Raw genomic sequence first — 25437 nt, 5'->3', positions numbered from 1 at the left:
ATCATTGCAGTGCCAGGTTTAGCTGTTTAAAACATTAGTCACAGTCCAGGGTCCATAATGCCCATCGAGTAACAGCAGTGCCACCCTGCACGTGTGGAGATTACGTCAATACTATCAGGTGTTCTGTCCGTAAAAAGTGCCAAAAATCCTGATAATACTCCTGAAAAAAACCAACGCAGACACTGTCCTGAGCAGTCTGGCCGTGAGACTGGCTGATCGCAGGTTGAAAGCAGGTGATAAGGTTGCCAAGGCGACACCAGCGTGCAGGATAATGCCAAGTGTCACTCAGGAGATCAACAAGAGAGAAAACAAAGATACAGGAGAGAGAGAGAGAGAGAGATACAGGTAGACAGAATGATTTAGCCTGAAACATGAGTCTTTTCATTGATTTACTGCCACCACCTCCTCCACCCACAGCATAAGGTGATCTTCTCTTGGTGTCTGAAAGATGTCTAAATCTTACTTTGTGTTTTTCTCGAACAAACAAAACAGAAAAATACAAATGACTGTGTACTTTATATGAAAACAATGGTGTAACATGGGTATTCTGAATTCATATAAGCAGTATTGATTCTGAGAATCCTGAACAGTTTGCTCAAATTGCAGTAGCGTTTATCTACTTTAAGTCTCCTTGTTGCCTGTTGTCTGCAGAACTGTGAATTACAGTCACCTGCTCCACCTAGTGGTCCCTTTGGTAATCCTGTGACATGATCACTTCTTGACAGATGATGTCATTCAAAACAAACCACAGAGAATGGTGAGAAAGTTGCTCATCAGGATTTTCATAAATCCAGGGCAAAGAAACTGCCGCTCCCGTCGTCAGTTGAAGCTGCAGTGGCTGAATCCCACATTACTGCTCAGTTTTACTGATTTACCAACCAAATGAATATTTAAAATAACCATTCACTTGCCAGAGTGAAACAAATCATCCAGGTAATTTACAATTTACCTGCCTAAATGGCTTTATAACACATTTAGATATAGTTTTGTCATTTTAAATGTTGATTTATTGAATTCTGCATCTGTGACTCGAGTTCTCTCCACCTTGTGGTATTTATTTTGTACCAGCCCAAACCTATTAAGTAATTATGATATTATTCTAATGCTTGCTTCATATAGACAGAAACTTTCCGTCCTATATGTCTGTGAGTGTATGTGTGAATTTGAAATTGAATTTGAAGTAGTTACACAAACAAGAGAAGGTGAAGTAGAAAATGATATAACACAACAAGGTGTTGGATGGATATTATTGTGCCTACCCTTCTTATAATACATTAATCATTAATTTAGTGTCAAAAGTCACTGAGCATAAGTTCCTTACCATACAGTACAATTGCCAAAAGGCTATTTTTGATCATACAGTTTTATATTTGTTCAATAACAAAAAAATACCTTGAAAAGTGTGTCACACATTTTCAGTTTGTCACTACATGTGCTCCATGTATCCCTTTACAGTAATACAGTGATTTTTTTTATGCTAGCCGTGACCCTTTGTTTCTTAAACATACACACTCCTCTCAAGTCACATTGTCTTTTTCTTAATTTAAACAATTTATACTTTCAGGAAGTTTTTAGCTGTGTACATTATAGCATACACACACTGTGTATATGGGCCTTCTCCATCTGAATGTGCTGTAAAAAACTGTTGTCTTTTTACGCAGTATTTCTAAACTATCCCAGCTCTGACTGTTGGTGTCATGTTTTTACAGATTGGTGATTTATTGGAAAAATATATGATGTTAAACAGCACAGGGCTTGCTAAACATTTGACCAGTAAAGGCTATAGAAGATAAAATCATATTTATTGACAAAAAACTTGAGCTTTTAAAACATTTTTATCAGGAAGCTAAAGGAGCTCTCATGGCTTTGCTGTTTTTAGTGGAATGTAATTCTTTGTAGATAAACGGCTCAAACCAAAGAGCACCCTCAGCAGTGAAAGATTCAGTTATGAGAAACATGATGCAGCTTCACACGCAACCAGATGGGCCTTAGCCTAGGTAAACATACAACATACAGTATACTGTGTATGTGTGTGTTTGTCTCATCATGTCAGATGTGTGTGTGTGTGTGTGTGTGTGTGTGTGTGTGTGTACCCAGCTTTTATTGGCCCAGATGGCGTGTCTGTTCAGACCTGACTGTGGTTGTGCATGTCTGGGTGTGAATTTAGTCTCTTTAAACAAATTAGATTTGTTTACTGTGTTGTACTTAAGTACAGCACTTGAGTAAATGTACTTGAAATGTCCCAAACAACAAGTTTCATTTTATAAGCAGCTTACTAGTGATGATATTGAAGGATCAACTGTGTAGTTCAAATGAAATATCACTTTGAAATGTCAGTGAAATATTATTCTAACATATATTGTCCTTGTCCTCCACCCAGCTTGACCCTCAGACTCTCCAAGTCAAGGACTGGCAGAGAACAGTTATTCCCATGAACGGGGTGAGTAGATCACATTAATTATACTTCTATCAGAGTACATTTTCTGTACAATAGACTTGAGACAAGTTATCTATTGTCTCAAAATACTCATATGTGGTGTCACTGTTGTGTAGCTCCAATACAGCCTTACATTTGTAATATAGTAGCACACAGCAGTAAGGGATGTTCTCCAGGATGTGGGTCAGCAGTTGACTCCTCTGTGATGTCCACATCTGGTTTTAACGTGGCAGGATTTCCTCAAGATCATGGAGAGCTATTGCAGATGGATTTCAGGCTCATAGATGGGCTTCTCATTCTGTAAACCTGTTTTAACGTTAAGGCCTTTTTTCCTGTGTCAGATCGAGGTTAAACTTTCCATGAAGTTCACCAGCCGAGAGTTCAGCCTGAAGAGGATGCCATCGCGGAAACCCATGGGTGTGTTTGGAGTCAAGATCTCCACCGTGACCAAGTGAGTTGACATTTAAAGACACAGAAGCCACCTAATTGTTGAGTAATCATCTATTTGACAAGGGCACATATGTATTCTCTAATAGCGTTCCTCAAGGCTCAATTCTAGGCTTTCATTTATCTTTTTGTTTCTTCCCTCACATCCGACAAATTGTAACTTTCTTGTCAGCATTAACAAATCCACCTTATCTCCTGTTTGGACTGCCAATTGTCCTATTCTTATCCTAGACAGTAGAACCTCATCCAGTGCATTGAGCTAAATACTAACATCAGCATGCTAACATGCTCACAGTGACAATGCTAACATGCAGGTATAATGTTTACCATGTTCACCATCTTGGTAACATTTGTTAATTAGCACTAAACAAACACTAAAACATGCATATTTTATATTATTGCTCAGAATATTTCAAAGACACACATACAGTTGAGTTTGATTTCCTACCTTTCAGGCAACCTTTGGTTTCTATTTACTTCCAATGCAATGAGAATCAACTTGCAGACTTCACACATAAATATTTATTAATTGTGAACACTTTGTCGCCTTCTTTTCTTTGGTCAAAGCAGGTAGAAGAAGGCAGGAGGGAGACAGTTGGGAGGGAAAGGGGGAGACAGGACAACATGTAGTAGAAACATCAGTGTGTTGTGGCCATTGCTGTTTCTTATGAGTGACATTAATGAGGATTTAAGATACACAAGTGGGTTAACTGGATTTACCAGCAACGTTTCAACAAAAACACAAGCAAAAAGCCAGAGGCATTACTAGTCCTTCCAGTAATTAAAACAATGCAAAACACAACTGTTCATTTCTCTCAAGAAACAAAACATTTAGTGCGTCATCATTTATTCAGTTTTTATGCTGGTAAGAGTTTTAATCAATATAAACTGCTTGTTGGTGATCATTGACGATTGTCTTCATCCAGACGAGAGCGCTCCAAGGTGCCCTACATTGTCCGGCAGTGCCTAGAGGAGATTGAAAGGAGGGGTATGGAGGAGGTGGGCATCTACAGAGTATCGGGGGTCGCCACTGACATTCAGGCCTTGAAGACTGCCTTTGACACCAGTGAGTATAGCCTTCATCTATATACAGTATATGCTTTGCACAGGTTTTATGTGATAAAGCTTTTAAGTTAAACTCTACTGTTGTTACTTGTAAACATGTCAATATTGTTAATTGTTAAAATCCTCCGTGTGTGTTTAGAAGACTTGTTTTAAGACCCCAAACCTTCATAGACGCTACATAAACTCAAAAACAGTGATAGTTTAAAAGATTATATTGTGTTTGAATATGTACAATATTTTACTGCTGTCTCTAAATCCCCTATCGTGGTTATAATACTGTAACTGCCATGCATTTCTAGGAAAGAAGGCTGAGAGGATTTATTGACCATCACCTGAAGGAAACCCTTTTTCTAATCTTTCTATTTTTGTTGATCAGGTGATCATTACTGTAGCTCTTTGTCTGAATGTCAGTTTGTTAACATGAGGCATTTTCTCTGACGTGAACTGATTTAGCAGATTTATGAACTAATTCCTTATGAACTTGTGTTTGCGTTTTGTGTGTGCTAACTGTGAATGTGTCATGGGTGGAGTTTGTGTATTTCTGATGAGATACTGAAGAATAGGACGCATGGCGACTGCTGCTTGTGCCGGGGTGCTTTCCTGTGTTATCATCCTCCGCTGTCATTGCACAACCTCCTGTCTTCATGTTGTTGTTGTCCCTCCTGCAGATCATAAAGACGTGTCTGTGATGATGAGTGAGATGGACGTTAATGCCATCGCCGGGACCTTGAAGCTGTACTTCAGAGAGCTGCCAGAACCACTCTTCACTGACGAGCTCTACCCCAATTTTGCAGGCGGCATCAGTACGTCACTATCGAACACAACTAATTATCAGCTAATTCAATTTATAATTTAGCTCAAGAGAAAGTCCTTCACTTGCAAGATATGTAAAAACCCTATTCCTTTGCTTCTGTGCAGCCCTGTCTGATAGTGTTGCCAAAGAGAGCTGTATGTTGAACTTACTGCTGTCGCTGCCAGAACCCAACCTGGTCACATTCCTTTTCCTTTTGGATCACCTTAAGAGGTAGGAACAAGTGAACATGCACATGCTTGCATAGTGCAGAAACACGCACAACGACAATGAATGTACAGGTAGTGCATTCAACTGCGATCACGCACAAGCACATACGTTAATATTCCAGATAGATTTTATTGAAACTTTTGTATCACAATGTTATGTAAATGGTGATAAAATATTTAAAACTGGGAGAATTACAGCTAATATCAGTTTGACATGACAGACTGTTATCAAAATGCAAGAAAAAAGCAGTCGCCGCTGTGGGATGTCAGTGGTAGGGACATTATCCATTAATCTTTCGATTCTTTTTTTGATTCATCGATGAATCATTTAGACTATAAAATGTCAATTAAAACTGTTTTCCCAGAGCCCGAGGTCACGCCTTCAAATTGCTTTTTTCTTCCGACATTTCACAACCAAAATAGATTCAATTTAAATCAGGTTCTGGTTATGCTCGAGCAGAACTAGTTCGAGTGACATGTTGTCAAATCAGATGTGTCTAGAGTTTTGAGCGGTCACAGTCTCTCCTGGAAGGCATTCATTGTGTTACACTCAGTTGTTTGTCCTCTGTCTTCACCCCTAATGGACGTGTCTGTCTTCTCCTCAGGGTGGCAGAGAAGGAAAGTATCAACAAGATGTCGCTCCACAACCTGGCAACGGTGTTTGGGCCGACGCTGCTGAGGCCTTCGGAGAAGGACAGCAAGATCCCCGCTAACCCCACCCAACCCATCAGCATGGGGGACAGCTGGTCCCTGGAGGTCATGGCACAGGTGAGCCATGCAGACCTTCTTCTGGCATTTTATCTTTGAATTCTTTGGTGCTTTTTCTGCTAATTGCAAGCTTGAAGAACCTCATTTTTATTTTACAAATTTGTCTCTTGCAGGTCCAGGTGTTGCTGTATTTCCTCCAGCTGGAGACGATCCCCACCCCAGACAGTAAACGACAGAGCATCCTCTTCTCCACCGAAGTATAGAGCTAACACTGACTCTGCCGACCTAGGACTTTTGACTATGAAGGAGTGATAAAGAGATGGACCGTGGCTCAAAATGAGCCTATAGTAGTATGTTTTTGAATTGACTGACCAGTTTCCGTTAGGCTCTTGCAGCTGGAAAGGATTGTCTCTGGCAATTGCCGGCCCCCTCCTCAAACACAAGGGGGCGCCGCTGGGCCTCCGAAGCTCAGAGGACGTGAGGTCCTCGCCGTTCATATCTCTCATTACCTTATATTTGGTGTGATTCCTTGTACCTGCAGTGATGATGTGGGTGCCTCTGCCATCTGCATATCTCCACCTTGCCCTTTGTTGGTCTTAACATTGAACCTTTACAGCTTGTAGACAGTTGTGGCTCATAAATCAAGAAAATGTCGAAATTCGTCCATAAGAGAACGAAATATGTCTTTCTTCATTCTTGAATTAGTTTGCCAACAAATGAGAATTTCCATGTACCTTTTATGTTGTATGGGCATTGTTTCTCTATCTGTGTTTATTTTGGACAATCTTCAACTCAAAACTCTTGCAAAGTATGTTTATCCATCTTCATGTCAGCTTCATTTCCATGTTCTAACCGTGTCTTACATAATCTCAGTGCATCGTTTCTGAGAAGGCAAGAGGAGACATTTGTGCTGTTTTGTGGGAGTTTAAAATGAACATTTAGAGCCGCCACAATACTGCCTGTTTTCTTTGTGTCAGGAAGCCAACACCTGTATGTTAAAGTGTTTACAACGTAAACAAAACCCCGGTTGAAGTGACAGACAAACGCTACAGCTTGAGGAGGGACTATAAGAAGAAAAAAAAGAGGAACCTGATGATTAGTAACACACTGCAATCTGACTGCCTGCGTTTTTTCCGATCATAAGAGCAAGTTTCCTCTATTTGTGTCATTGGTGTCTCAAGGTAGTCTTCAGCTTAAATATCCAGGAAGCAATATATTTTCTAACATAGGAATCGTCTGTGTTCATATCTTTGCTGACGACATGTCCTTCTTATTGTAACATGGGACGTCTTGCCAAATTAATATGTTGTTTTGTTCGTTTCTAGGAGAAAAGGAAGCAGTTGTATTTACAGATACAGTATGTACATAATCTTAAAGTTGTATTTTTTTTCTTTTGGTTTAACAGTATAATCATTGTTGCTATTATTGTAATTTATTTTGGGGGGGAGAAATCAGTTTGTTTTTCTATGTGAACTTTTTGTTTCTGTTTGATTAAGAAAGTGGTAGGTCTTAGCCTTGACTTCGAGTCTTGCAGTAAATAAGCAGGATTTAGCCTTGTTCTTATAGAAACTGCTCAGCTGTTCTGTCCAGCCTATCAGTTCTTCATTTAGATATTATTATGAAGGTAACACACACACATTGTAGTTACATACTGTATGCTGCTGTGGAAAAGGCACAAGCTCTTTGAACTGCTGGGTGTTCCTCAGCAGGACATCTCACATCCGGAGACCCGCGCCTGTCTATTGTAGACATTATGCAATGTCATAGTACAGCACACACACACACACACACACACACACACACACAGACATATGACATTGTCTCTTTTTGTACCATTTAATCTGTGGCTGCAGAAGTGCACTCATGCAATGTTAGAACTACTGTATTACAATTCAAGTGACCTGAGCACCCAGAATCAATGTCCATTGAAGAGCATATCTGTTGGTGTTAATGAAGGAATATTATTTTGTTTCATCTTCTCCTGACATCTTTTTTTTTTATTTGTCTCATGCATATGGCAAAATGTCCTAATAAGTCTTTGTCCCTTTAACTGATCTTCATCCCGTTCAGCCTGAATTTGTCCGAGTCAATGGCCAATTTAAAGGAAGCCTCTTCAGATATTTTGTTAATTCTAAAATTACGTATTTCTCAGTTTAATTTGTGTCTTTGATTTAACATGCAGGCATGTTTTATTGTTTTTTTTTTCATTTTGGTCTTTTTATTGCTGTCCTGTTCACAAATGTGTCACCATAGACTTTGGGATGTTGATAACTCGATAATAACTTGATAACTTGATAATAAGTATCTGGTTTACATTATTACACCATGTCCTTTTCTGGCCAATTTAAAGGACAGCGTCACCATTTTTCAAGTTTGTCTCGAAACAATAGTCAGGATGCCACATGAATATTGAAATAGGTTTTTCTTGCTGTAATCCTTCCTCCTGTGCATACTGGCCAAAAGATCCCTCCCTAGCATGTTTGCAATGGTAGTGATGAGGAACGAAAGCCACAGCACTTGTTCTGTGTCGGAGTTCATCAGATCAAGTGATACAAGTTCCAATCCTTCTAGGATTTCCTCTTTTTGTTACAACAACTTTACTGCTGCTCAGTGTGAAAATACTGTCAAAATAGAAAAGTTAATAAAAATTTTGGATAAACTTTTGAATACGTAGCACATTCACTTACACTGGAATTGCTTTAGGAAGGGATCTCTTAATGGCCAGTATGAGCAGGATGAATGTTTCAATGTTCATATGGGCACAAAGTAGACATGTGAACCTATCCTTTAAGGGTAATTGTCAAGGTTGGTTTCCCATATACATCTTAGGCATAAAGCTAAAATCAATTGACCAGTTTAGTGGATCTGATAAGGGCTTGTGTGTGGTCGTGTCCATGCTAAAGATAACATAGGGGCATACATGAATAAATGTTATTAGTTACAAATGTTACGTTTTTAACGTAAATGTTTTTTTTAATACATATCAAACTCTCTAAAATGTTAAGACATTTAGACTCACTTTGCACATGATAATATATATAACACACCATCATTGTATCAACCCCATAAATAACAATGTTTAACTTTTTCTTTTTACTGCCATTATGTACTTTTGGCCCACTGTAGCATGCACACATTGTTTCATCGTCAATATTTAAGGATGTGAGACAGAATGAATCCACCGTTCGTTCATTCTCCCGTCACCTTTATAACAAATCCCGATTGCCTACACGACTCTACCCTATCGTGCCTCGACACTTTTTTTTGTTTGTTTAGCGCCTGTGGTACTCTAAACGTCAGTGGAGACGCTGACAGTGGAAGCATTGCTCAGTCTCCTGTTGCCTTTGCTGAGAACAGCCACACACCTTTCATCTCCTAAAGACTAAGACAGGACCTTAAAACTTAAGCATGGTCTTAGCTCATTACTGTACATGCCCACTCTACTTGCCACCTTCATCTGACTTGTGATGCTGTAATTCAAACGTGTTGAAGTCAATCTTAATGGGGCAAAGGACAGAACTTCTTGCCCGTGTCCTTGTGTTAGCTCTTAAAGTTTTAGCTCTTTTTACTGCCTTTCATTCTTATTTATTTATGCTTTGCCCCTGTTTGGTATGAGAAGGTCTACTGGAGCTATTTATTTATGATATAATATCATCTAAAGCTAAATTAATGTTAGACAAATGGTCTTTATATGGTGTGCTTTCTTTGGGAAAATGTTATGTTACAGTCTGTTTATCGAACATCCTGTTAAAGTTACAACAGTTTGGCCCTATTTTGTCCCAGAATCACAACCACTGTGTACAACATCTTTTAACCCCCTACTCATGCATCGTCCGGCTCATCTCTGTAGTTACTCGTGTTGTACAACAGACTGGCCACTGTGATTGTTTAGCTATCTGACTAAGATAACTGAATAGCAGGTGCAGGTTCTTGTCAGTTTCAAAGGTAGACTTTGTGAGTTTACATAACTCAAACTTCCCTCACTTGTGTATAATATGTATTATACTAGAGAGTACATTATTTGGTTTCCGTTTAATTTATTGTGGCGTCCACTGACGTATGATCGTTAAGGATTGAGCTGGCACACCTCTAGTCTCTTTGAAAAAAAAGCCAAGCTGTCAGTATGTGGTAGAGGAGAAAAGAGTCTTATATTGCTCTAAAATCTGCATTGTTTTGGTCTGTTGATTGTCAGTGTAACTGCATGTACCCTCCATAACCTCAGTCCCCTAGTTCTGTACATGAAGAAGTAAATACAACAAAAATGGTTTAATTTTTTTCTGTGGAATAGCCTGAAGATATGGAACATATTGCTCTATATGAAAGTTACAAATCTCTTCCATTTATTGTACATGACCCTGGTAATTATCACTACATGTCCATACAATAGTTACTTCTTTCAAATGGCCCTCTGCTGCCACTTCTATGACACCAAGCTGACATTGAATTAGACTACTTTAACCTTTGGAAAAAAAAGCTAGTTTTGTTTTATTCCACCGATAGCTGAGGAAGCTGAGGATGAGACTTGCTGACCAACCACGAACACTTTCTTTCTTTTTACCTTCCTCGATTTTTTGACTCTTGTTCCTGTTCAATATTCAATGTTCTGCTAGTAGAACTGTAAAAAGGAATACTGTATTCTGAGGGCAAACATGTTTGGAAGGCATTTGCAGCCTATGTTTGTACACAAAAATGTTAAATAAAATCTCCTTGTATCTACATAGAATGACATGTTTGGTTTTCTTTTTTTAATTAGAGAGTAAGGCTGTACCTGGAAGCTTTTCTGGAGAAAACTCTGACATACTTCAGCTGAACCACTTGTCACCTATCATGTCTTTTCCTGAGGAAACCTGGAAAAAGAGTCCCACAGAGAACAAATCCCAACACCCACAGTCCTTAACAACATGACAAACTGACAAACACTATGACAGCATGGATTCAGCATGAATACAATCAATCGTTTACGTGTTCGTGTGATTCTTCATCTATATCCATTATAAAAAGTGAAAACATTATATTAGCTAAGCAGCAAGACTCCGGGTGCATTTGAAAGACAATCAATAATGATGACGAATTGAAATTACTCTAAATATATAGAATTGCCTGTAGCTTTGCATGCTTCATTTAATTTACATAAGCATGCAAACATTGGCTACAATGAATGATGGATAGTCGTAGTCATGAGGTGTGCGAAGCTGTGACGATTGACGTGATGTAGCCCATTAATGGCGGGGAGGGCATTGTGGGTGGACATAATTGTAGTTTGTATTTTACAACACTTAGGAGTCTTTGTGTGTTTCATTGAAAGTGTAGATGTACACAACTAGAAAAATACGCCAGGTGAGAGTTTTATAGAGTGCATCATTTTACTGCATAATGTAAAGTCGAGTGGAGGACAACAGCAGGGACAGAAAAGAAAAGACTAACAGGGACTCCTATTGGTTGATCTCAGGTATTGCAGGTCTCACGGTGGCCTCAGGAAGCTGGATTTTGAAGATGTTGGTGGTGATTGTGTCTATCCATACCTTCACCTTCATTTATGAAGGCATAGCTAAGGTTCTTTAACTTACTGAGTCAGGATCAGTTTTTTCTGCCCTTCGTACTGGTTTTGATGGGTGCTGGAATAACAACACTTCTTCAAATCCTCCTGTGAAGTGATTCAGTACGAGACAAAAGGGCTCATTCCACCTTTTTGCTTTTACTGTCATCATTTTCACTTGTGGTGACTGTAGCTGCTGTTCAGTGAAAGATTCATGGGTCTGCTTTAACCCACCAAATGTCTGGCAGAAAGTCTCAACAGTACCCGTTTTTTTCCTGCAGAATGCAAATCAGGAGGTTGCAGCTCTTCCACAAGAAGCAGCAGGAGCACTTTACAAAGGCCAGTTGAAGCTATCTCTGACCAGTAACAGTCTCACTGCTTTTATCCTGGAAGCCATCTGGTAGGACATGGGGGTTTGGGTGTGTTGAAAGATCTGTGGTCATACTTGGCAAATATCCTAAAGGATGAAATTGTATTTCACAGGCTGGATAAATGGTAAGCCATGTTTGGGAACACGGAATCTTCATAGGGAACAAGATTGTGATCCACCGCAGCAAACACTGACACTTCTTCGGTCCCATCCGTGATGCAGTGCTGCAGTGTCGGTAAATCCTGCACAGTATTTGCATTTATGTCATGATGCTGTTTGGAAGATGCCTAAAATATCAATATGACTTTGGGGATTTACATAATTCTTTCTTTCTTCTCTTCTTCCATCTCAAAATGTGGCATTGTCTAATGACTGAAGACACAACAGCTGCCGTTAATTTAGAGCAAAGAACTGGACATACTGTATGACCACTTTAACTTATTGCTGCCTGACCGTGGCTCCAGATATTTGTGTTTTGGGTAGATACCTTATTCCCTTTGTCAATTCTAATCCTGTCGACATGAAAGAGGAGTCAACACTTTCGGCAGGAGGCCTTCTTTGGGTTTTCCATCCAATGGGTGTTTTACCCAGAACATCTTTGCCTGTACTTGGAGAGTCATGTTTAGAAGTGTCTTGTCATGGGTCTGACTGATAAACAGTAAGTCTCATGCTGACATGAACTGCAGCGTCACTCTTGTCAATGCGTAAACCCGACAGTCATAGGAAATATGAGTGTAAACAAAACTTCTCTAGTTTTGTTCATCATTTATTAGCAATGCACTGCTCAAAGTTGTGTAAATGGGTCTTAACCAGTTAGACAGAGATGAGATCCGAGGATCTCAGTGGTTCCAAGTAGGCCTGTGCCATTGGAAATATCTTTTTCTGAGAGCACAAAACAAAGAAAGAGAACAACAAAAAGAGAGATGTAACCCAGAAGTAGAGTGAATTTCAGCGCTTAATCTTTCAGCATACAAGCAGTTTACAATCCTCCCCTTTGTGTGCGCACTTTTACGCACCGCCTCATCGAACAGGGTGTGTGGTGGAGGGTGTGCACGTGGATTGGAAGGGGCTTTCTCGCGCTCTTATGGCTGACCTTTCTATTATGTGAAACTCAGAGTATATAACAGATTTATCAAATGTTATTTAATCTATCTTGACTGTATTTTATTTTATTGTCTGTCCCTTTCACTTTTATATTCTGCCGCAACCCACCCTGTTGTCATTGGTTATTTCCATTCGTCAATACGTCACTGTTTACCAGAAGACCCCCTCAACACACTCACACACACACACACACACACTCGAGAGAGAGAGAGAGAGCGAGAGAGAGAGAGAGAGCGAGAGGCGGCTCGCCTGCGGCCGCACTTTTTCCTGTTGCAGCGTCACAGTGCGCATCTTGAAACGTCTCCTGACAAACCGAACAAGAGCAGCGGCACCGCGTCAGGGGATTTCACTACCATGAAGTTTGCTTTGTTACACGCATCAGTTTATTGTGTTCTTTTGCTCTTTAGTGTGCGCTGCCAGCCACCAGTGATCATCTAAACACGTTGATTGGGTGGAAAGACTTGTTATTTTCACACTTTCTCTCAATAAGGTAAGAAAATGGAGGTTTATGATCTAAATATGTTTGTCAGCTGATGTTAGTATTAACAGTTTATCAGATGTTTTCCCATAATCTGTAACGAGTTTTATAGGTTATTAGTTTTTATGGAAATTAATTAAATTTGTTACTGAGATGAACTTAAAAAAAAAAAATAGATTAAGAATAAGCTTACTGTAACTACTGAGTAGCTACATTTATGATGTGTGTATTGGCTATTTATCTCAGTGTAAAGCTGATAAATGGAGATGAACACTTGCGTGGGATCAGTGCTGAAGTCTTTTTTCCATCATGGGACATTAACTTGCCCTACAGTGATTGTACAGTATTGGCTCAGATCATGTTTATGTCTCTGTTGTTCTATCTGTTCCTGCTATCAAGGGTTCACAATATGATGCCAGTACCTCCCTCATTAGTTACACATACACAGTGCTTTCACCACTTGTAATACAGCTGCTTTTCTTTTTGTTTTCCTTTGACTTTGGTGGAGCTAAACTGGTCCATTGATTGACAGGGCAGAGACAGATCCCCCTTCAGCAGGATGTGCATTTTCTTATCACTTCCTCCAAGGCCTCTAGGCACATATCGCCATGCTCATAATAATGGGGAGTAGTCTTTGCCAAAGCAGCCAACTGGATGAAGCTTAAACAGGAATGCTCACCATGTGATGGCTTATGTTATAGCCTATACACTCCAGCAATTGGTGAAAGCTTTGTAAGTTTTTTCACTTTAACTTTGAAGAATTACTTTTCTTGTGCAGGTACAGAAACATTTGCAGCCTCTGGACAATTTTCTATAGCTGTAGCTTTCCAAACACGCTGGATAAACCCTGGTTTTTAAATTCCTTTGGCCTTTGAGAAAGTTTCAGCAAAACAATAGAAGAAAAGTAGGACTTTGGTCCGATGTGCTTCCAATCAGGATCACTGCTGGTCGAGCTACAGGGTTGTATGTGGCCAAGAGAGGTAGATTAATGAAAGAACTATGTGTGGGAACGTGTGGAAGAGAAGCAAATGATTGTTTTTTTTCTTTGCATTTCCATGTAAGGACACTGAAGTGCAGTTAGGGTCTTTCTTCTTATACAGTACAAGTGAGGACAGTTTAACTGAGAAGTACATAGCAGCATACATAAAATATCTCTTTCTAATCATGTACAAGGCTTATCCAGACAGGAACGTGTTACTATAGTTGGAAATCTAAAGCAATAACTTTTACAGCAAATTTTAGCAGAACTATGAAGGGAAATATGAGTTTATATCCCCAAAATGTTTTTTGGTTTGATATTACTCAATGGGGAATCCCCCAACTGAATTAAACTGAATTGAAACTTATCTTTTAGCTAATTTAATAATTAATATTATTGTCACTGTAATCTATGGATAAAAAAAAAACTGTGATGAAAAACAGTGTGAATGGGTGAAGGTTGGATCGGGAATTCCTATTCTCTGAGATATGCTGACATAAGTGCTCCTAGTAACCAACTTTCCCCTTTGTTGTCACAGAATCATTTGTTTGCCGTACATTCAATCTTGTTGAATCTTATCTTGTCAAATCTTACTCACTGTATAGACCTTGGCAGGAACTAGGTCATATTTACAAATCTTTCTTTTCCCCCTATAACTTTCACCTTCAACACATGTCTGCTCTGTGCTTTCTCTCTCAATTCATAAGAAAAAAAGCAGGTTTTATATGTATGTTTTTGTGTTTCAACCTACAGGATGAAACACGTGTCATATAGTAAAGGTGACAGCCCTAATGTTAATGTTGGTGCTATAGCCTGACCAATATTGTATTTTTAAAGCTGATATATCATTATTTAAGAGTTTGAAAAATAAAAGTATAGTATTTGTTTTACATAAATGCATAACAAAAACAAACATTTTTGATCAGGGTCCCTTGAAGGAATAGTTCAATATTTTTGGAAATACACTTATTCGTGTTTTTCATGTGATTTAGATTAAAGGACCGACAACAGAGGTAGCCAATTTAATGTTTTTTACATATTAGTTTGTGTGTGGATTAAACAAATGAGATAAAAAATAATGAGTGAGGTTTTAACTGTGCTACAAGGCAAATCTTTGGACGGAGCCAGAGTCTGTTTCCCCCTGCTTCTGCTCTTTATGCTAAGCTAAGCTAAACACCTCCCGGCTCTATCTCCATATTAATCCACAGACATAAGAGTGGTACCAACTCTAGGCAGAAAAGTGACTAAGCGTGTTGGGTCGTACCAGCCCTGGTTGATACTACGAAGAATGTGAATGGAAATAGCACATCAAATGCTAAGCCCACTATTGTTTAGCTAAGCTAACAGGCACATTTCTAAACTTCATTCATGCCAGCTTTCTACACAAACTTCCACAACAACTTTCCTTCTATGCTGTACTTCAAAGATAATTTCAATTATTTCTAACTGCAGGAGAGAAAATAAATAATGATGCACTAATGAATCTACAATATCAATGCAGCCTTGGTTGTTATTATCTGACATGATCTGGAAACCTGTCTGTGTTTCTTTCTGTCTTTCTTGTATCCCAGTAAACTGAATAACTTGGCCTACATTTCATTCAGGCTCCTCCTTTGTGAAGGTTATCTGACTGCCACTCGTTGTAATAATATATCCTAATCTGCTTGCAATATAAAGGAATTTAGCAAAATACCTTGAAAAAAACCTGCAACAAAGATAGCTTAACAATGTGTTCCAGCATTGGCACAATGGCTTTGAAACGTATTGCTTTATTTTGTGTAATTATCAGTGATTTTGGGGGAAAGCATGTCAGTGGCGGGAATGATTAGTGTGTGGAAGGGTTTCGGGAAACTTTTTCCTAAAATAAAAGGTGCATTGTTGGACTGTCTGCTTTGGCCCTGTATGGAAAACAAACTGTCCCCCTGTCTTCCAGAGATAGATGGCTTTTCTGACCCCTGTATGTGTGTTTGTCAGTGTGGTAACCTGCAATTTGTTTGTACAGGCTATACCACTGAGATTGTGCTCTCTCTCCCTTTCTCTCTCCCCAGACCACTGCTCTTAATTTGGCAGCCGTCGGGCAAAACTCCCAGACGCTTCCTCTTCAATATTCTGCTGCCGTCAGTGACAAAGTTTATCAAGCTGAACGCAAAGGAGACACAGACTTGTTGCAGAGACAAAGAGGAAGACTGACATATAGTGTGTGTGACAGTAAAAGGTACGAATGATGTTTGTGGTGGGAACTTCCTGCCTTGGCTGTCCTCCCGTGACACATTCACTCTTCCCTTAAGTCACACCATGCGGTTTGGCAAGCAGGTATTTTGTCTAAAAACACGCCAAGTGGCTGAGTCTGTGGGATGAAAGCGCAAAGAAAGCAAAAAAGAGGAAAAAATAACCATGCTGAAGAATGACATGGTCTATATTGGCCTGGAGCTGGTGATCGCATGCCTGGCTGTGGCTGGGAACATCCTGGTCTGCTGGGCCGTCTGCCTCAACTCCAACCTGCAGAGCATCACCAACTTCTTTGTGGTGTCACTGGCAGTGGCTGATATTGCTGTGGGGCTGCTGGCGATTCCCTTTGCCATCACAATTAGGTATCATTACGTTTGTTATATCATATCTTAATCCTCTTTTTTATAGACTTTATTGCTTTGCTAGATTTGTAAGAATGTAATATTGAGTTTTTTTTTAATGTCTTTTCACACCTGTGATGTTTTCTTGCAAATCAACATCAGTACCGGCTTCTGTGCCGACTTCTTCGGCTGCCTGTTCATTGCCTGCTTCGTCCTCATACTCACCCAGAGCTCCATCTTCAGCCTGCTGGCCATCGCTGTTGACCGTTACATCGCTATCAAGAACCCACTCAGGTGAGGGGAAACAAAAAAGTCACTGTGCTGAAAACTGGAACTGTCCAAATCTTTCTGGGATATGAGCTGCATTTTGTGATTGAAATGAACGAATATTGTGTTTTTCGCTGTTGGAAGTGTTGCCTCTTGCACATTTAGAACATGATGCTCTTTTCACACCTGGCACTCAAGTCAGAGGAGTGTGGTTAAACCTTTAAACACCAGAGCGTCCAAAGCGCAAATGCAGTGGTGTTACAAAACACATTGAATTATAGAGAGATCTTATTCAATCAGGGCTAATCTGGCCGGCAGAGGGCGGACATAGATATACGTCACCACAGGCTATTATTGGGTTACTGTTGTGTTGCTGTTGGAGGGAAACCTGCTGAAGGCTTTGATCATTTTCCTGCATTTAAATCAACACAATTCAAATACTATTTCTTTAAAATGGCCCACTTGTTTTGCATCTGTCAACAAGGTACCTTGTTCATTCTTTCTGTAAGTATTTTGACACACACACATTGACTCATATTGTTCTCATGTGTGTGCAACCAAAGTCACTGCTGTTTAGTCACAGCTGCATTCTTTACTCCTGTCATGGGAGGATATTTCATCGAGTAAGCCACAGCAGGTGATGCATTTGCATGAGCAGTTGCATAACGGCTTCTGGTTGTGTTTGTGTGCTCACACTGGTGCCACAACCCTGGCACCAAAGACCAGAGAGCTAATAATTCATCAGAGTTTTGTAGGAAGCTTAATATAGCCTACTGGCTGCCACCCTGGCCATGAAAGTTCTCAGTCACATGGGACAATGGCTGTAGGTGAATACTGATAATACTAATACCAAGAATACTGTGGTTATTCATGCTGATTTTCTATTTTTATTTATGTTATGTCTGTATGAAGCAATGTGCACATTAATACTGCCTACATGTTTACACAATCTTCAAAAATACCTAATAAATTGAGGATGTAGCGATAATAATTATGAAAAGAGGACACTGAAATGTTGCAATGCAAGTTGGTCTTGTCCAGTCGTCTGGCCTTCTTTCACATGACTGTGTCTGCAAGTATTCTTGATAGATTAGAATTACGTATCAGAAGATTTTTTGTCCTTGTGTGAGTTTTGAAAGAAAAAAGCAAACTTAAATATTAGAACATAAAGCTATTTTAAGTTAACATAATCTTGGTTGAATTGTAAAATAAATGTCCAAATTGTCCCAATGTCAATAGGTTCTCTGAATCCAAGAACCAGAGTTAAGTTACAAGCCATCAGAACAGTGTATAGTAAAGCTTACATCTTCATCTTTGTCCTCGTCATTTCACCCATGGTGGTACAGCAAATGATCTGATATTAATATTTGTCATTATTGTATTTCACGTCATTGCTCAGAAACCCTCACATGACCCGAGTCAATAACAAATTCTCCAGGGCTTCTTCTTGACGTCAGAACTTGATGTTAGAAAGAAGTATGCCAGGAAATTACATTTTAGGAAGGAAATGCTCTATATTGCAGATTTATGCACCAGAGTCATGCAAACAACACAGCAAGCGATTTCAAACCACGCCTACTCCTCCGTCTTCTAACATGGAAGGAAGGAAGGTAATTTTGCCAGCCAAAGCTGTCAGATGCACTGGCATAAAAAGCTTTGTGTTGTTAACAGACCTTTGCAAAATCAGAGTGGATTTAGATATTTAAATAAACACTTTTTGTGTGGTGTGTCTTTAAATACTGGAGAGGGTACTGGTCAGATTACTGTAAGTGGATAAAGCCAGTAATGCAACAATAACAAATCTTGCTGTGGCTTATTAAATAAATAAAGCATGTAGGAATGAATGCACAACCATTTTGTCCTCATTTAAATCGCCAAATATTGACTTTGCCTCAGAGGAATATTATCACACTTAGATTAGATCAAACAACAAGCCGTAATGTATTATTGTGCTCTGCTCAACCTTTCAGGTACAACAGCCTGGTGACAGGGGAGAGGGCAAAGGGCATCATCACACTGTGCTGGGTTCTCTCAGTCGGCATCGGTTTGACACCGATGCTGGGCTGGAACAGAGGTGGGCAAATTTAAATGTACACTTTCACAAGTGTTCTTACTGAAGTCTGTAGAAAAACATAAATGTGAGGCATCTGTTACATTGTTCATTGGTTCCTGAGGAGATGGTTTGATAATGTTGATTTGTTTCATTGCAAGTTGTTTAAAGCCAGAGAAAACACATCTCCAAACATACCCTGCTTTAAGCCCCATTACTAGAACATAGATCTAAAGAAAAGTGCTCAAATTCACTTCAATACTGACAATTAGAGGAAATGCATCTGGTATTTTCACACAGGTTTCAATTCAGTTAAGTGATTCTTACTGCCAAACCATGCACATTAACTGGCCATAATTCTATGAAAAATGTTTTACAGTATAGAATTCTTTCAAATGCATTCGGTTGACATTGTTAAAAGATAAAAATGGCTCTGTTGTGCAGGATGGAACACCACCACCACCGCTAGCAGCAACAGATGCCCTGAAGGCCTGACCGAGTGCCTGTTTGAAGGAGTGGTTACCATGGACTACATGGTCTACTTCAATTTCTTCGGCTGTGTGCTGGTGCCCCTGCTGGTCATGCTGGTCGTCTATGCCCACATCTTCATGGCCGCACGGCACCAGCTCCGGCTGATGGGGCTCAAAGTTGCACACACACCTGCTCCCGGAGAAATAACCTCAACATCGAGTGCATCTCGCTCAACCCTGCAGAAGGAAGTGCATGCTGCCAAATCGCTGGCCATCATTGTAGGTTTGTTTGCTCTGTGTTGGCTTCCGCTGCACATCATCAACTGTTTCAACTACCTGTGTCAGGACTGTAAGCGCCCACATGTCTGGGTGTTGAACATTGCCATCATCCTCTCCCATGCTAACTCTGTTGTGAATCCCTTCATCTATGCTTATCGCATACGAGAGTTCAGACAAACCTTTCGGAGGATCCTGTATCAGCACATCCTGGGGCAGAGGGATGGACATGAGTTTGGGGTTGCGAGTGGTGATGGCAGAGGTGTTGGGAGCAGCAGTATCATGCGGACTTCCTCCCGTATCAGTAAAGAGGGTTCATCATGCGGCACAATAGTGAATAGCTACGTCCTGAACCCCAGTCCTGACCGAACTCCACCAAAAGCTGTTCATGAAGCCTCTTCCCATTGGACATCAAAGTTAGACGCTGCACCGAGAAGCTACATACCCAACGGACACCAAATAAAGGGTGGCACCAGTTCAGCAGTGGAACAGCAGCCATTTGCTGCTCAGGATGGAGTAGAGTCCGTCATATATCTGAGGGGAACAACAGATATCTTGGAGGTGAAAGACAGTGGAAGTTGCATTGCTTTTGTGAATGTTCAGGCTCTCTCCCTAAAACAGACTGAGTGTGTTCGCTCAAGAGAGCTTACAGAAGTCTCATGAAAAAGATATTTAGGTATAACGTCTATGGTAGTGTGTCCTTTTGTCTTTTAAACAAGGTGCATCTTAATGTGCAGAAAACAATGCTTTCTCAGCTGTACTGTATCTTGCAATACGTTTTTAAGAGTCTTTCAACTTTTTAATTCTCTAACTGCATTTTTTTTTTAAATGTTAAATGCATCAGGTCAACTTTTGTAATGGTCATCTGTGTTGTTTTTACTCACTGGAGAATTAAAAGTCTTAAGTACTTACTGTTTGTCATCAGCTGAGGTCACTTTCTGCTACAAAAATGAATGACTTCAAGTCGCCCCGGTTAATAATGAACAGTCTTACCATGAACCTAGCTATACGTGCCTACAAATGTCTACTCCATACGGCTATAGATGAAAAATGTATGTCCTATAAGAGCTGTAACTAATGGTCTAAATGAACCATAACCATGACAACTTGGGGAAAACTATATTTGAAGGTAAACATAAGGCATTTACACATCCCTTGTGTAAAGATCTGTTAAGAAGTCATCTATCAAAGTGATGGATAGCTACAGAACATTTGGTGCTGCTAGTTTGATCAGTGATTTGATTACTGCCAGGCAACACGTGGCCGTTGCCAGTTGAACAGCTATGTGACATATGCATCAAAAAACACCCGATGTATAAAGGCCAGTTACCAACCATCCAAAACAAAGAGCCTGTTTGACCTATTCAAATATCACTCCATATGCCTGTAGTGTGGCTACTTTCTGAGTCAGGCTTGCTCAAATAGACAGCTTGAAAAACACATTTATACACACACACACACACACACACACACACACACACACACACACACACACACACACGTAAAGTACATACACATGACCACAGACTACCCAGCAGGAGGTGTTTACAGAGTAGCCTGGCTGCTGACGCCAGTCAATGAGCCTAATGCAATGGAAATCAAATGAGGGTTCATTTGATGATGTCTTTTATTATGCCATTATGCTTTCTCTTTCCTCATTAAAAATACCCTCCATTGTGGGAGAGACCTGCATTAAGGAACATTTATGTGCCTTAATGCAATCCCAGAGACATGTCTCCGAGAATAAACATACATGGGTATGTATCTACCTCATGTATGTTTATTCAAAAAGTACTCATATCAGTTGTATATTACACTTTGTGGTCTGGATGAAGCCATTTCATTTTTATGGTTTGTTTTTTTGTGCTATTTTGATAAGCACGAGATAAAGAGTATGAAAATGATGTGGTTGTGGGTGATACAAGTCTGAGTCATTTCAAGACAATAAAAAATCCCCCACAAATAAAGAAGAGACTGCGGAAGATGCATGCCATAGCAGCCGCTGAATCTGCCCCCAGTGGGCCTCTTTATAATATGCCATTCAGTCATAAACTACTATATGGGAAGCATGATATCGGCATGCAAATGTTTTTAGAAAGAACAAGCAAATTAGCAGAGACTCTAAAACACAGTTTCTGAAGCAACATCAATGTTTGATTCTCTTTATGGCCTCTCAGGCTGATACAGTGACAAGGACCCATAACATACATAAAACTTTTGGTGACCAATATCTAGTGGATAGACCTCGCTTCAGTGAGAGACCACCCTATGGAAAATAAAAAAGTGAACTCCTTATTTACCTGTTCCAATAAAATTCAAAATGTATAGCATGCATCACGGTAGTGTATGTGTGTGGGAGGCTGTTGGTTTGCATACATATTTATGCCAGCATAACTCTCAAATAAATCTATATAGAATAAATCTATACAAAAACTATGTCTAGCTCTGGCAATCAGCATGCAGCTGACTTTGTTATTCAGATGACAGAAATGACCAATGATCAGGCAAGCAGAGCTTTATTATTCTAGTACAAACACCGAGCATACTTTCTATTAGTACCATATACAAATCAAATAAACGAGTACAATAACTCCATAAACAAATCTATTTTTTCATGAAGAGGATAAATTCGCACAAACATACAAGTCCCACAATGCACCGCAGAGCGCCACAGGAAGCACTTCATTCAACCTTAGTTGCATTGTGGGTAGGCGGAAAAAGGCTCAAAAAGCTACGCTAAACCGACAAGCGCACGTTGCAGAGTCGTCCAAGAAGAAACAACAAAGAACTCAGTTTTCAGGACAGAATCAAGGTAAGCGTTTTAACACATTGCATAAAATACACTTTCACTTAGTGTACCCAACGGTGGTGTTTGCTTGTCTTGTTCATAAGCGCTCATTCATTCAGTTAGCCATCATGGTTCCGTCTATTTGTCGAACTCAAAGTTTTACTTCAATTTAAATGTTAATGTAAAGTAAGTATCTAAATCACACCAGGCTTTAAGTTGTAATATATCCCAGTCATTACTCTAAATAATGTATAGAGGTATTTACTCCTGTTAGGTAACGTGGCGTTATTGTGACTGCATGGAGGACGAACGTTAGCTAGTTAGCTAATGTAGCTACTTTAACGTTGGTAGCTAGGTTTTAGGTTCACAGTACCAGAGCTAAAGCGGTGTAAATATGACCAAAGCAATTCATGGATTCACATAACGTAAGACTTTTGACTGACAATGATTGTCAGCAGTTTAAATAACGTAGGAAATATTGTGCCAAAAACAAGAGATATGCAACTGAAGAACTCCAATATTAAAATATCTTGAAATGGCCTAAATGTAGATTGTAGAAAGCAGTTTTATGTTTATTACAACACATTGTTAAGTTTCCTACATCGAATGTTGTTTTTCAGGAAGTCAGTTGGAAAAATGTCCATCGGCGTACCAATCAAGGTCCTGCATGAGGCAGAGGGACACATTGTGACCTGCGAGACCAACACTGGAGAGGTGTACAGAGGCAAGCTGATTGAGGCTGAGGACAACATGAACTGCCAGGTCGGTCCATAATAATAAAATATGGATATTAATAATAAATCAAGCTCCTCCTTACAGCCTGATTTCTGCAGTTATGATCCATTTAGATTTTTCCGTCTTTCTTCTACCGTCCCTTTTTCATTTTGGGTACTATGTAGTTCAGGCAGTCTTGGATAGATTGTCAGTGGGATTGATTACTTGAATACACTTAACTCAGTTTGTGTTCTTATCGTATGTGGTGCTTAAGTAAACTACTTAATAAATTAAGTGTCTGCTCATTTCCAAGAAGAATCATTTTGAAGCTAGTTGCTAAGTATGTCACCATCATTGACCATGCAAGTAGAGACAATGTTTCTTTGGGCCTCAAGTACTATAGCCATGGCTCCCAATTTTGCTAGGAAGTTGCTTGAGTAATCTGGGGCCTAAGTTGTAAATCGGTCCCTTATTAGATGGTAAGAAATAAAAGCAGCAGAGTTATTATAGTGTTGGCAGACCAGGACTGGGATCTACTGATTCAACAGGCCTATTGTTGCAGTGTAAATATAGGTATGCCTGCATTGCCATGTTTAGTTGTAGTGGACATTTGTTTGCGTAAATTTCCATTTCTGATGTATTTCTGCTTCTAGCCTTACATTTCCTATAACACTAAAATATCTTAAAAGTGATTTTAACTTATTGTGTAGCTAAAATTACCTTTTCTGTCCCTACAGATGTCTAATATAACAGTGACTTATCGCGATGGCCGGGTGGCACAGTTGGAGCAAGTCTATATCCGTGGCAGCAAGATCCGCTTCCTGATCTTACCTGACATGTTAAAAAATGCTCCGATGTTAAAGAGTATGAAGAACAAGAACCAGGGATCTGGCGCAGGAAGGGGCAAGGCAGCTATTCTCAAAGCACAAGGTGAGTGGGATGTTTTTGGACCAGGACCACCATTGAATAACTTTTCCTCCTTTTTTTTCTTTTTTTTGGTGCAGCTGAACTACAAGTTGTCAATACAGAAATGCTTTCCACAAATGCTGCTGAATCCCATATGTTAGGAGTCGATGCATCTGCTTACTCTAAACACTTGAATTATGGATATGTTTACATTATATATATATATATATATATATATATATATATATATATATAATATATATATATATATATATATATATATATATATATATATATATATATTAATGAACATGTGTAAAGAGTAATTCAATGGACTAGAATAGCACTGTTTTAAATCCTATCCAGGTATTGGGTCTGTGTCAGAGGCATTTATTAATTTCTACTTTCAGACTATTTGTGTATTGGATTCTATTTTAAGATGTCTCCAATATTTTGTCCCATGGGTAACAAAGGTACAAAATTTAAACATCTCTAACAAAAACAAAGGTATCATTTAATGCAGCTAAAATGTTACTGTTTTGTATTGTGCAAGTTTGTTTTATCCACCTCTTGCATATTTTCATTTACTTTGTACATCATGCAGCTGTCCTATCCTGAGTATCCCAAAATTAGTGGACCAATAGGTTCCCCTGATCAATGAGACACCCTGACTACTATTTGAGTATTTTTCAAATGTCTTTTTCCTCATTTTCTCTGCAGTGGCTGCAAGGGGTCGGGGCCGTGGTGGAATGGGAAGAGGCAACATTTTCCAGAAGAGGCGATAACTGCTCCAGTTGTTTTAAGATTGTTGCTTTGTATAGTCTTTTTGGGTTTTTTTTTTTCTTAACTTTGTCTTCTTTGGATTGGATATCTTGGGTATTGTTTGCCATCATCTGTTCTGCAGCTTGTTTCTTTAATTTCATTTTTTATGAAAATAAACATTTGATCATTTAATCAATTTGAGGTGTCCTGTCTTCTGGTTAACTCAACTGAGATATTCTTGGTGGATACTCTGCATCCTACCTGACTCGAATTTTGCATCACAGATGGAAATATCAATAATGAATCAGATGTTAAAAATATTTGATTGGCAAGATGCACCACTTACACCTTGCATGTTCTGAATATTGACTCACATTTGACCAGTGTTAGAAAACTGCTCCAAATAACGTTCTTGACTCACTGTTTGCTCAGGTGCACATTTGTCATTCTGTGACTGAACATGAAAGAAATAAGCTTTAGTGCATAAACT

General features: G+C 39.4%; 3 protein-coding genes across 11 annotated transcripts in view; all 3 read left to right on the top strand.

Annotated features, from left to right (window-relative positions):
- bcr (BCR activator of RhoGEF and GTPase) overlaps positions 1-5940 on the top strand; it is a 76418-nt gene extending 70478 nt beyond the window's left edge. For all 7 annotated transcript variants that reach the window (XM_070924289.1, XM_070924292.1, XM_070924293.1 and 4 more), the window contains 7 exons: positions 2381-2440; positions 2779-2888; positions 3811-3950; positions 4618-4752; positions 4868-4973; positions 5575-5737; positions 5851-5940. In XM_070924289.1, the coding sequence (XP_070780390.1) occupies positions 2381-2440; positions 2779-2888; positions 3811-3950; positions 4618-4752; positions 4868-4973; positions 5575-5737; positions 5851-5940 (804 nt within the window). The remainder of the gene's footprint in view (positions 1-2380; positions 2441-2778; positions 2889-3810; positions 3951-4617; positions 4753-4867; positions 4974-5574; positions 5738-5850) is intronic.
- Positions 5941-16538: 10598 nt separating this feature from the next.
- Positions 16539-20660, top strand: LOC139301167 (adenosine receptor A2b-like). Of its 3 annotated transcripts, none has more exons than XM_070924482.1 (4): positions 16539-16735; positions 16877-17008; positions 18952-19055; positions 19476-20660. In XM_070924482.1, exons 1-4 carry the CDS (start codon positions 16539-16541, stop codon positions 20438-20440), a joined length of 1398 nt encoding a protein of 465 aa, XP_070780583.1. In that variant the 3' UTR covers positions 20441-20660. The 3 variants fall into 3 exon arrangements, with proteins under 3 accessions (XP_070780583.1, XP_070780585.1, XP_070780584.1); XM_070924484.1 differs by having other exon boundaries at positions 18952-19059; positions 19501-20660; XM_070924483.1 differs by having other exon boundaries at positions 18952-19064; positions 19467-20660.
- A 1837-nt stretch (positions 20661-22497) lies between these two features.
- On the top strand, positions 22498-25087 carry snrpd3l (small nuclear ribonucleoprotein D3 polypeptide, like). Its single transcript, XM_070924891.1, has 4 exons — positions 22498-22589; positions 23186-23327; positions 24017-24209; positions 24906-25087. Exons 2-4 carry the CDS (start codon positions 23202-23204, stop codon positions 24968-24970), a joined length of 384 nt encoding a protein of 127 aa, XP_070780992.1. The 5' UTR covers positions 22498-22589; positions 23186-23201; the 3' UTR covers positions 24971-25087.
- Positions 25088-25437: the final 350 nt, after the last annotated feature.

The sequence above is a fragment of the Enoplosus armatus genome, chromosome 18 (assembly GCF_043641665.1).
Source record: "Enoplosus armatus isolate fEnoArm2 chromosome 18, fEnoArm2.hap1, whole genome shotgun sequence".
NCBI lineage: Eukaryota > Metazoa > Chordata > Actinopteri > Centrarchiformes > Enoplosidae > Enoplosus > Enoplosus armatus.
The sequence above is the reverse complement of the archived record's forward strand: the minus strand, read 5'-3'. Positions and strand labels throughout refer to the sequence as shown.